Source organism: Oryctolagus cuniculus, chromosome 2 (genome assembly GCF_051225735.1).
Source record: "Oryctolagus cuniculus isolate XC-2025 breed Fujian yellow rabbit chromosome 2, ASM5122573v1, whole genome shotgun sequence".
NCBI classification, from domain to species: domain Eukaryota; kingdom Metazoa; phylum Chordata; class Mammalia; order Lagomorpha; family Leporidae; genus Oryctolagus; species Oryctolagus cuniculus.
In genome coordinates, this window is record NC_142868.1 from 89,902,703 (window position 1) to 89,915,100 (window position 12,398).

At 56.9% G+C, this 12,398-nt stretch overlaps 1 protein-coding gene and 1 long non-coding RNA gene across 2 annotated transcripts; one reads left to right on the plus strand and one right to left on the minus strand.

Annotated features, from left to right (window-relative positions):
• Positions 1-2,214: 2,214 nt before the first annotated feature.
• On the minus strand, positions 2,215-5,692 carry ADRB3 (adrenoceptor beta 3). The gene is given in 4 exon segments (XM_051832367.3): positions 2,215-2,808; positions 2,985-3,055; positions 3,411-3,499; positions 3,501-5,692. Coding segments are annotated over 4 exon segments (1,266 nt in total). The 5' UTR covers positions 4,586-5,692; the 3' UTR covers positions 2,215-2,787.
• Positions 5,693-5,769: 77 nt separating this feature from the next.
• Positions 5,770-8,075, plus strand: LOC149127888 (uncharacterized). Its single transcript, XR_016230077.1, has 2 exons — positions 5,770-7,246; positions 7,804-8,075. It is a non-coding gene; the product is annotated as an uncharacterized LOC149127888 (long non-coding RNA).
• The last annotated feature ends 4,323 nt before the right edge of the window (positions 8,076-12,398 follow it).

Genomic DNA, 12,398 nt, shown 5'->3' on the forward strand with positions numbered 1-12,398 from the left:
CTCAGCAGCGTGCGCGGAGGGAAAGCCCATGCTGAGCGGGCTCTCTGATCCACAGCATCCCTTATGGTGCTTGGCATACAACAGGCGCTCAATAAAGGATCCCATTACCTGGTCTTCTTCCTCTTCTCTCTTGTCTTTCCGGCTCTGTCTCCGCGCTCTTTACGCTGCCATAGTGCTGACGTCAGCAATCATGGCTGTTCCGTTTTCACCCATTTTATCACAGAATTGGACCAAACTTGTTCTCAGTCCTGAGACAAGCCAGGGAAAGCAGACAGGTCCAGGCCCGCCCCCTGCCGTGCCCCATACCGCCATCAGGGGGCGCCGCGCACCGCTTCTCCCGTGCGCCAAGCTCAGGCTGAGCCGGGAAGCTCTGCGGGGTCTCCCGTCGCTTCCTCGTGCAGGCGAGGAGAGGGAAGCTTTATCCTCTACTGGTTCTGTAGATGAGGAGACCATTTTGACGTTCTTTAATCTCCGGTTAGGATGCCCTGTGCACGATTAGATGGCTTTGCAGAGTAGGTGCTGATTGGAGGGAGCTGCCCTTGGGCTTCTGACTCACTCTACCTGGCGGCAAACAGGCCGGCTCCGCCCCTCCTGCCTCTGCACAGGTGCACCTGTGCCGAGAGGCCTGCGCGGGAATTTGGATCTTTACTGGTAGGATGAAAGCTGATGACCACGGGGCACCCCATGAAAACACACAGAGAGGCAAGAAGCTGCTACTTTGAAATGAAGCCCGCCTGGAGTGACAGTCCAGGGGTGATCTGGCGCACCTGCCCCCCACCCCATTCCCTGTGGGGGAAAGTGCTGGGGAGGGCTGCTGCCAGCCTGCCCCCATACTACCTCTGCCCAGTCCAGAGGGCGGGCTACCCCTGGCAACCCACTCACCCCCACCCCAACCCCTGCCCTCTCCACTGCCTCTGCTCCAGCCCCACCCCCATCTCCCTGCCAGGCACAGCTCCCACCCCACCCCCACCCCTCGGGAAGCTCCCCATCCTCTTGGTTCTCCTTGGCCTGCAAGTCTTCACCTCTCTCGTTCCCGGCTGTTTGTCTTCCAAGGTTCAAGTGCTAGCAACAGCAGCCCGCTCCCCGCCCGCCACGGACGTAAATCTCCCACAGCTTGACACCTGGCCGGAGCTGCTGGAGAGATGACCAGAGGGGCTGCCTCCCCCGCTGTCAGACTGTCAGTGACAATCTGCAGGCAGAATCCACAGCCCCAGAACAAGTCTAAACACTGCAGAGGAGCCGACAGCTGGCACAGGAGTGGCCCTGGACAATATACAAGGGCCACTCTACAAACCACCAAAGCCACTTCTCCTCTGCCTAGCACGGACCCGACAACTCTCCTGAGTGATGCCGGGAAAATATCCAAAAACAGGGCGAGGAGGCCCCCTTACTTATCCCCAGGTTAAAGCAAGACTTCCTTCTCCACCAAGAACCACGGCTCAGAAGTTGCGTCCTGGCCAAGAAACCATCCACGCCTCAGATACCAGAGATCTCGCGTTGAAAAGGAGAGTCATTTCTGGTATGCAAACACCCTAAGACATAAAAACCAGGGCTTCCAGAAGAAAGGGAGCGGCACAGCCCAGGTCCCGTTCCCAGGGAACACCCATATGTGGAAATCCACTGGGCTTATCCTGAGGCCAGATGGACGTTTTATAATGGCAGGGCCCTGATTGCAGCCAGTGCAAAATGTACACACGCACGCTGGACATTGCATGATTTACCGGGCATCCTGTCAACTTGCGGGGACAGCGGCCTGTGTTCATGGGGCTTAAATAAAAGCCCATAAAAACGAGCTACTGATTTCTACGGAAATTTTCTCTCTAAAGGACACTTGCCTGATAAGGTTTGTGAAAGTGCAAACATGGCTCCGGGCATCCAGACACACACGTGTATGGTGCTGTGCGTCCTTGTGGATGCGCCACTGGCGTATGGCAGGGGAGAGATGGCCCAGGGCTCGGCAGGGCCCATGGTCCTGTGGGCACCCTGCTCCAGTGCCGTGTGTAGCACGTCTTGGCAAGGGAGGCAGGCGCACGCTCACTCCCCGTCACCCAGGCAGACTGTTCATTTTGTTTGTTTGATGGGAATTAGGCAGAGGGGGCAAGGACTAGCCTGGATTTACTGCCCCTGTCAGAAGACAGCTCTGTGGAGAAGGCAAGGGAATAAATGGCTTATGGAAGGAAAACAAATGGTCAGAAAAGAGGGCGCAGTCCCAGCAGCACTCAGTAACTTTTATTGATTCCGTTTTTCAAAGGAAGTGAAGGGGTCTCTTATCAAGGTTCATCTTCCTGTGAACCCCCCGGAGGCCCCTCCCCCAACACCCTGCAGAAATCCTTCTGACACCGCTGTGAGGTAGATCAGAGCCGTGCTGTGTCTCAGCCGAGAGCACCTGCTGCTCAGGGACCAAAAAACCCAAACCCAGCTTTGGCCTCCTGCTCTCAGGCTGGGCCCCAGAGCCGGGAGATCAGGGGTGGGTCTCCACAGTTGGGGCAGCAGAGGCCGGGGCCCTGGGGCCCTTAGCACCCAGCACCCAAGCAACCGAGGTGCAGGGTGCCCTGCTGAGAGACAGGAGGCCTGGAACCCAGCTGCCGAGGTAGTAGTGAAGTTCAGGGGTGCGGTTCCTGGGGGGGGGGTGAACCCACCGGGGAAGGATCCCGGCTGGTCCCCGTCCCAGGCCTGAAGATCTGGAGTGCAGAGCCGCATAGCCTGGGGCCTCCACGGCTCCTTCCACACAGGGGATCCAGGCTGTCCACGGCTCTGGATCCATGTAGCTGGCTCGGGCTTTGCGTCCTAGGACTCCCCCAGGAAGCCCTACAGCGAGGAGAGCACTCGTCTTGAGGTGAACAGACAGGGAGCGGGGACAGGGACCCTGAACGCGTGTTTAACACGACACAAAAAGCTCAAGCAGCCGCAAAACCCCCACCCCAAACTCCAACCCAGCGTGGGGCGAGGGAGCTGGGCCCCACGGGGCTCAAACCCGCACTCACCGTTCCTCCCCGCCGGCTGGGCTCAGCTTTCACACCGCAAGTGCGTCGTGTCACCTTCGTAGCCACCAAACCTTGGAGAGAAAGCACCGCTGAGCCCTCCTCACCGGGCGGGGAGGGGCTCAGGTCTTCCCTATAAAGGTCCAATGCAGACGGCAGAGGAACTGGGAGAGAAAGCCCAAACCAGAGCGGCATCACGGGCTTGGCATGGCAGCGCGTCCTGGGGGCGCACCTTGGGGTTCAGGGTGAGGCGCACCCCGACCGCCCTCCTTTGCTTCAACCCCAGGGGCTGGATCCGCCGGGAGGAAGGGGCTCTGAACGGGGAGACCCTCCCCAACTCCCCGCTTCTCCTGCGAAACCCCACACCCAAGGGAGACTCCAGAGTTTCTGACTCTCGAGCTGCGAGTTCCTCCGCCCAGGGTGACCCACCTGTGGAGCGGCGGGCGCGGCCTGGACTCGGCGGGGCTGGTCCCGGCCGCACGGGCGCGCGAGGGCTCGGGCGCCCGGGAGGCGGCGGCGCGGGGCTCGGTGCCCCGGCAGCCGCACAGAAGACGGCGGAAGGCGCGGCGAAAGTCCGGGCTGCGGCAGTAGATGAGCGGGTTGAAGGCAGAGTTGGCATAGCCCAGCCAGTTGAGGGCGAGCAGGGCCGGGCTGGGAACCAGCGAGGGGCCACCGAGGGCGCGCAGCACGTTCGCCAGAAAGAAAGGCAACCAGCAGAGGGTGAAGGTGCCCATAATGAGCCCCAGCGTGAGCAGGGCGCGGTGCTCCCGGAGAGGCAGCAGGCGCGCGGGCCTCCGACTGCAGGCGGGCGCAGCGCACGGCCCCGCGGCGGCGAGCGCCTGGGCGCGCGAGAGCGCGGGCGACGGCTCCTCCAGCGGGAAGCGGCCCAGCTCCCCGCGCAGCAGGCGCAGCTGGCGTGTGGCCACGACGAAGACCCGCGCGTAGACGAAGAGCATCACCAGGAGCGGAAGGTAAAAAGACACGGAGGAGGAGAGCAGCGCGTAGGGCAAGTTGGAGGCGAAGGCGCAGCAGCGCGGGTTGGAGTGACAGCGCTGAGCCTCGGCGTCCGCCCCTACGCGCCACCACTGGCTCATGATGGGCGCAAAGGACACCGCGGCGGACACGAGCCACACCAGGAGCACGGCCGCCCGGGCGCGGCGCTTGGTGACCAGCGCGCCGTAACGCAGTGGGTTGGTCACGGCCACGTAGCGGTCCACGGCCAGGGCGCACAGGGTCTCGATGCTGGCCGTCACGCACAGCACATCCACTGAAGTCCACAGCTCGCAGCCAGTGGCGCCCAGGGGCCAGTGGCCGGTCAGCGCCAAGGTGGCCCCCGGCGGCACTACCAGGAGTCCCACCACCAGGTCGGCTGCAGCCAGCGAAGTCACGAACACGTTGGTCATGGTCTGCAGTCTCGGCGTGCAGGCGATGGCCACGATTACCAGCAGGTTGCCTCCCACCGTGGCCAGCGCCAGCAGCGCCCCGGCCAGCGCCGCCGCCCACGGCACCCCCGGCAGCCCACTCGTGTTAGCGGTATTGGGTGCCAGGGTGGGGGTGTCAGGCCACGGGGCCGCAGAGCTGTTCCCGTGAGGCCACGGAGCCATCCGTGCGGCGGGAGGGGAAAGGGGAGGAGGTCTCTCTCTCCCGCTAGGCTCAAGGGAGGAGGCGGCGGGGCGCGGGAGCGACTCCCCCAGCCCGGGCCATCTTCCCTGGTCGACCGGGGACGACGACGGGAACGCACAGCCTCCCCCTCCCCATCCCCCCCACCACACCCCCCACTCCCTCGGTGCCACCGCTGCGAGGGAGGAGCGGCAACGCTTAAAGGGGCAGTGGCCGGGAGTCTCCGGAGGGAACCTGTAGGGTGGGAAGGGTCGCCCAGACTGCCTTGCGGTGATTGGCCCGCCCCTGCCACGGCCAGCCCCCACTGACCCCGCGGCGCCCACCTTCCCTACCTTCGCCGCAGGCTTGCGGGGCTCTGCACCTGCTTCTACAGAGGCCCCGCGGAGACGCTGGGAGAAGCGGAAGGCGACAAGATCCACCGTAAGCAGTAGCTCTCCTTCACGGTGTTTTAAGAGAGCAATCAAGAAAAAAAAAAAAATTAAAGTTAGCAATGGCAGCCAGCCAGTGTGCCCTCGCCCTCATTCCAGCGAAATCTGCCCCCTTTCTTCTCTTCTACGAGAGTCTCCAAAAAGTTCGTGGAAAATATACATCAGGGGAAAATTATGTGTGGATGCGGAGATTGTTTTGCACCCAGAATAATGTTGCAGTTGCGTTTTTCTGTGAGCCTTTCGAAGTTCCCTCTTATTTCACTTAACCTTTCTACTTCAGTGTGCTTAGTTTTTTGTGTTTGTTTATTTTGAGATTTATTTATTTATTCGAGAGGCAGAGTTACAGACAGAGGGTGGGAGAGACACAGAGAGGAATCTTCCATCTACTGGTTCACTCTCCAAATGGCCGCAAAGGCTGGAGCTGGGCCAATCCTATCCGAAGCCAGGAGCCAGGAGCTTCTTCCGGGTCTCCCACGTGGGTGCAGGGGCCCAAGCACTTGGGCCATCCCAAGCTGGATCAGAAGAGGAGCAGCCAGGAATTGAACCGGCGCCCATATGGGATGCCAGTGCTGCAGGCAGAGGCTTAACCTACTACACCACAGCGCCACGCCCTCCAATCTTCTTTAAAAATTTTTATTTTCCTTTCCAGCTGCCGAGGACATCATCGTCTGTCCGAGTCTTTTTCTTTCTTTCTTTCTTTTTTTTTTTTTTTTTTTTTTTTTGACAGGCAGAGTAGATAGTGAGAGAGAGACAGAAAGGTCTTCCTTTTGCCATTGGTTCACCCTCCAATGGCCGCCGCCGCTGGTGTGAAGCCAGGAGCCAGGTACTTATCCTGGTCTCCCATGCGGGTGCAGGGCCCAAGCACCTGGGCCATCCTCCACTGCACTCCCGGGCCACAGCAGAGAGCTGGCCTGGAAGAGGGGCAACCGGGACAGAATCCGGCGCCCCGACTGGGACTAGAACCCGGTGTGCCGGCACCGCTAGGTGGAGGATTAGCCTATTGAGCCGCGGCACCGGCCCCAAGTCTTTTTCATGGCTGTCCTGTGTGCATTTCATTGGGCATTTTGCACCCTGCTGCACGGCGCACCTTGGCGTTCTCTGCTCTGCCACTTCAGCACACCTCTGTGGTCTCACTGTCCCTTCTCCTAAACTTCTTCTGTCACAAAGACATTAACAGTGGATGAGTGGCAGGAGCACCTGGCTCAGCAGTTAGGCCGCTGCTTGGAATACCTTGTGTGCCCTATCGGAGGCCTGGCTCCACCTCTGATTCTCACTTACCGCTAATGTGCGTCCTAGGAAGCAGCAGGTGTTAGCACCAAGTAGCTGAGTCCCTGCTGTCAGGAAAGAAGAGACAGGGTTTGAAGCCAGAGCCAGACCAGGTGTTTTGAGAAGAATAAAGCCTGGGAGGGGCTCACTCCCAGGTGAGCTCAGGGCAGAGAGGGGGAGCCCCTCCCTCACAGACCAGCACTTTCTGTAGTACAGAGTGGAGGGAAGGGGCCTGGGGGTCTGAGATAAGTGGGCTGCGGAGATGGAGGGAGAGCTTGGGCTCCTTCTAAAGGTCCTGCGAGATCACAGTGTGAGCTGGGAGGGGTTTGGGCTGAGGCTGAGGCTGGGCTCCAGCGGAGCTGCTAAGCTGGGGGAGGGGACTTGGGAGGAGTGGGGAGAGCTCAGGCCGATGGCTGGACTTTTCGGAAGTGCTGTGTCCAGCGGTCCAGGCAACACAGGGCTGGTTGGGGCAGGGTGGGGCTGTATCAGCAGGGCAGAGCAACGGGGGCTGCTTCTGTCATGTAGGTGAGAGGTCAACGCCACTCTGGGGCTTTTTGTCCTTGCTCCACTACCTGCCTTCCACATGGTGGTGGGGGTGGGGGGCAGATGGAGCTCCAGGCTCCTGGCTTCAGCATGGTCAGAGCTGTGCCACTTGGGAAGTGCATCAGCAAATGGGAGCGCTCTCTCTCTCTCTCTCTCTCTGCCTTTCAAAGAAGTTAAATAAATAAATAATTTTTAAATTAGTAAATGGGTTTGAGATCGAGGCTTGCCCATCATCACCCCCAACTATCCTCAGATCTTCCCCACCCCCGACTGTGGAAGGTTTGATGTAGGCGGGCATACAGGATAAAATTGATTAGGTTTGTGAGCTGGAAGACCACGCCTTCACCAGGCCCGTGTGTGACCTCACGCTCCTACCTGACCACGCCTGTGTGCCCACCGGCCAATCAGGTTAGTTAACCACTCCCCTTTGGAAGTGGATTAAAAGCCCTGGACATGATGTGCCCAGCCCTTTTTCCTTCTTTTTGGCCTTTTGCCATTGCGGCCTGTGCTGCCCCATGCTTCCTGGCCTAGATGCTCTTCCACGTGGCTGGTTCCTGGTACTTGGCATTGTTAGGTAGGAAGTCAGATATGAGCTTGTGTGTGTGTGACAAAGGTCTAAAGAAAAGACATCTATGTCCAGCATATGCATCTGCATCTCAAAGTCATCCTGACAATGTTCAGGGGCAGCCCAGTGTTTGCATCATGCCCTGTCCCCTTCTACCTGATAACCTGCCAGGTGGTGGTCCCCACCCCTTCTACCTGACAATCTTCCACAGTCTCCCAGATGCAGCCCAGTATCTGCATTCAAATACCCTTCTCTGGATCCTAATTCTCCAGGGGGTCTTGCTCATCCTTCCTCTAAACTCAGGATGGCCCCAGCTAGGCTTCCTCCTGTCTGATACCTTCAGGGGAAAACTCAAACAGGAGCTTCTTAATATTTACAGCCATAAAATCCTTTGTTTCAGGAGGAGATGTGTGAACACAAAGACCCATCTCCTTAAAACACCCCTCACCTCACCTCAACCGGACTGCGCGCTCAGCCCTCTGCCTCTCTGCTGAGCCGCCCACCTGGCCTGCCCAGGTGTAATCTCTCCACTCAACCATGTAACCTCGCTCTCCCCCACTCCCGTCCAAGTGACTGGGCTCTCTCTCTCAGGTTCTGTCTGGAGAGGTGCCCATCCGTTCTTATGGATGGATGTCCCTGCCCTAATAAACTTTGTTATTTTACTTTCCACTACTCTGTCTCACGCCTGAATTCTTTCTTGCGGGAAGACCAGAAGCCTGCCATTCACCGGTAACAGTATGAATCCAGACTTACCTTTTAGATAGGGCCCTCACTCTCCTATGCATTTCTCCCACTGAAGAAAAGCTGCCTCATTCATCTATGCCAGTATTCAGAATTCTCTGAATATTGGGCAAGAGCACGCACAGGCTTATTAACATTGGGAATTTGATAATAAGCACATGATGGTGTTGCATGGCACCCCATATTCTAATATAAGGTTCACTCTGCTTCCTGGAAGATTTTATTCATGAACACTCAAAAACCAGAAGGCACTGGGACCGTGTCATGGCGTATAGGTTAAGCTGCCGCTTGCGACACTGGCATCCCATATTGGAGCTTTGGTTCAAGCCCCCACTGCTCCACTTCCAATCCAGCTGCCTGCTAATGTGCCTGGGAAAGAGGTGGAGGATGGTCAAGTGCTTGGGCCCCTGTACCCATGTGGGAGACCCGGATGGAGTTCCCAGCTCCTGCTTTGGCCTGGCCCAGCCCTGGCTGTTGTGGGCATTTGGGGAGTGAAGCAGTGGAGGGAAATGCATGCTCGCTCGCTCGCGCTCTCTCTCTCTCTCTCTCTCTCAGGCTTTCTTCCAGATAAATACATAAATAATATCAATCTTTTTTTAAGATAGTAATTTTTTGGAGTAAACGAAGTTCATGTGGCTATTTTTTAAAAACTTACTTAATTATTTGAAAGTCAGAGTTACACAGAGAGAGGAGGGGAGAGAGAGGGAGAGAGAGAGAGAGGTCTTCCATCCACTGGTTCACTCCCCAGATGGCCGCAATGGCCGGAGCTACACTAATCCGAAGCCAGGAGCCAGGAGCTTCTTCCCAGTCTCCCGTGGGTGCCAGGGGCCCAAGGACTTGGGCCATCTTCCACTGCTTTTCCAGGCCATAGCAGAGAGCTGGATCGAAATGGAGCAGCCAGGACTCGAACTGGCACCCATATGGGATGCCAGCACTGCAGGCGGCGGGTTTACCCGCTTCGCCACAGCACTGGCTCCATAAATCTTTTTTTTTTTTTTTTTAATCAAGAAGATATTGAACTGAGACGTGGCATCTTGGGTGTATGGAATGACAGGGGACGCCTGGGAAGTGTCACCCAGCCCCATCAGAGGGCTGCCTCATCTGGAGACACCCTGAGCCACCTTCCCCTATCCCTTGTCTCATCAGACTTCTGAAGCTGAGCTCTGGCAGCCCGAGGTCTCCCCACGTCTAAACTGCTTCCTCTCAATTTGGGTGTGGGGCGGCGAGGCTGCACCACAAGCCCCTGCCCGGTTCAGGCCTATCGGGGCCTGGTCCCTGAGCTGTCCACTTCCTCCCCTGAAACAATGGAGGGGAATCATCATGGGAAAATCCTCCAGGGCCATGCCCCAGCCCTGTCTTTCAAAAGAGCATTGTATGGTCGCAGGCTAAGCAATCCCTCTGGGAGGCTGAGCCGGGGGTTGGGAGCTAGAAAGGTTGGAGGAGGGGAGTAAGAACCTAAAATTAACCCTGAGGAACAAGACCCAGCCTCATCTCCCGGGGACCCGGCAGCTCACTCATGAGCAGAGGCTGTGCGCCGCGCCCACGCAGGTGCGTGGATCTGTAGAGATGCCCGTGGCGGGGGCGGTGAGCAGGAGGTCACTCCCGCCCCCTCCCGCAGCCCCAGTCATGCTGTCACTCGGCCTCACTTGGCTCGGGGCCTGGCTGTGACTTCTTGCCGATCCCCCAGGCGTTCACTCTCAAGTTGGATTTCACAACACCCCCCTAGCCTTGCCAGTTATCTCAAAGGGGCCTCGTGAGGTTCTCAAAAAGCAAGCTCTAGAGCAAATCCACACCATTTGCCATCTTCCTTCAGTGGAGGAATACGCATGATGGAGGGAGGAGCAGGGGTTCCGGGAAGTTGCAACTTCAAAGGGTGTCCTTGCTGTCCAAGGTGACCTTTTCATTGGGAGGAAGTGTATGAAAACTTTTACATCTTCCAAAACGAGATGAAATTTCTCAAACTGCCCAAGCACACCTGGGTTTGGGACAGGATGATACTAATAACCAAACAACGCGGTGAGGAGAGAAATTCCAGACCCCATAGCTTGCTTATTTATTTATTTATTTGACAGGTAGAGTTATAGGCAGTGAGAGACAGAGAGAAGGGCCTTCCCACCATTGGTTCACCCCCCAAATGGCCACTACGGCCGGCGCTGCGCCAGTCCAAAGCCAGGAGCCAGGTGCTTCTTCCTGGTCTCCCATGTGGGTGCAGGACCCAAGCACTTGGGCCATCCTCCACTGCCTTCCCGGGCTACAGCAGAGAGCTGGAATGGAAGAGGAGCAACCAGGACTAGAACCAGTGCCCACATGGGATGCTGGAGCTGCAGGCGGAGGATTAACCAAGTGAGCCACGGTGCCGACCCCAAGACCTGATAGCTTTTATGAGCAAGCAGAGCTCCATGGAGCACTTGGCTTCCCGCCCCTGCTCCAGCCCAATTCTCCCTTCATGCTTCCCCCTGGGCTCTTCTGCCCAAGAAGCTGGTAGGGCCACTCTGGGCTGAGGGATTATTCTCTTTTTTGCATAAATTTCTGCATGCATGGCTTTTTTAAAATATTTATGTATTTGAAAGGCAGAGTTACAGACAAGGAGGGAGAGATAAAGAGAGAGAGAATCAATCTTCCATCTGCTGGTTCACTTCGCAAATGGCCACAAAAGTCAAGACTGGGCAAGGCCAAAGCCAGGAGCCTGGAACTCCATCTGGGGCTCCCATGAGGGAGTAGGGACACAAGCACTCAGGCCATCATTCGCTGCTTTCCCAGACACATTAGCGGTGAGCTGGATGGAAAGTGGAGTAGCCCGGGCTCAAACCAGCATCCATATGGGATGCCGGTGTTGCAGGCAGTGGCTTAACCTGCTGTACCACAGCATTGACTCCTTGATTCTGTTTTTTTTTTTTTTTTTAATTTAATTTTTGGAATAGATAGTACAGTCACATTATTCAATCATCAAAATATGCATAATAGAAAGTGGCCTTCCTCCCAGTTCTCATCTCCCTAACAGGTCACAAACATACACTCTTTTGTCCTTTCTTTTCCATACAAATGGTAGTAAAATGCACCCCTGTTTTACATCTTACTAATTTAGCTTAACTGCCAGTGATCTTTCCAGATCAATACCCCAAAGCTTCTGATATTTAGTGGTCCATTCTACAGATACACCATCACCTATGAAGCCAGTTGGCTGAGACATCTATTGACCTCCTATTTTCACTAGTAGGTGACGTTGTAGCCATGTCTTTTCACAAACTTGGAGCATAAAGTTGTCAGCGTGCCCACCCCAGCCAATGCACCCATTTACACTCGCACCATCCTGTTTGGTGGCCCTGCTGCTCCGGGACATCGTCCTAATGACTGGCCCAAGGGGAGTTGATACTGCCTAGTCTGCAGAGGTCATCCAACTCAGAGCAGACGCATGCGTTGCCCAGAGAGAACATTACCCCGGTCCTCTGCCCCGACGTGACCTTTGTTCTGCGCCCTTGATGGCAGGCAGTGAGCATGAGCCTGTCTACCCGCCTACCCAGTTCCCGCTCCTGGTGATGCTCCTGGGAGAAGAGTAGGCTGTGATTTAGAGCTCAAAGAGGCAGCGGCTGCCTAACAGACAGACGTGCTCACGGCCAGGAAGCAGCTTGTAGTCCTCTGCACGTCGTAGCTGTGTGCGTGTGTGCATCTGGGTGTGTGTTTTTGTGACACAGTAGGTAGAAGTCAGGGGAGTTCAACTGTCCACAGCTTTGCACCTGGCCCAAGACCACATGTGCCACAGGTATTGATATCTGCCACCCAATGTCTATCCCTCTTGCTTTAAGGTGTTGAGAAGGAAATAAAAATACTTTACTCTCGCTTCTCCATAGCACACAGTGTGGCCTCTCAACAGCTGGTTTGCTGCTTCTCCTTTTGTTACAATTAGTCCAGGGGGATGGGGCTGGTACTGTGGTGTAGCCAGGCACAGAAAGTACCAGGTCTTCCCATACGGGTGCAGCGGCCCAAAGACTTGGGCCATCTTCCACTGCTTTCCCAGGCCACAGCAGAGAGCTGCATCCTGGGGAGCTGCGTGGAGGAGGGGGCAGCGGTGCCTGGAGGGAAAGGCAGCAACAGGCGGAAGATGCCTCCTCCAGAAGGGGAACCAGGAAGCTTGGATGCTCGGTGGGACCGGCCCCCTGCAATTAGAAAGGAATGAGGAGCTCTCCTGGCTGGGACGAGGAGGGCAGTGGGGCCAGGAACCCCTGGTTCAGGCTCCAAGCCCAGCCAAGAAGGAGC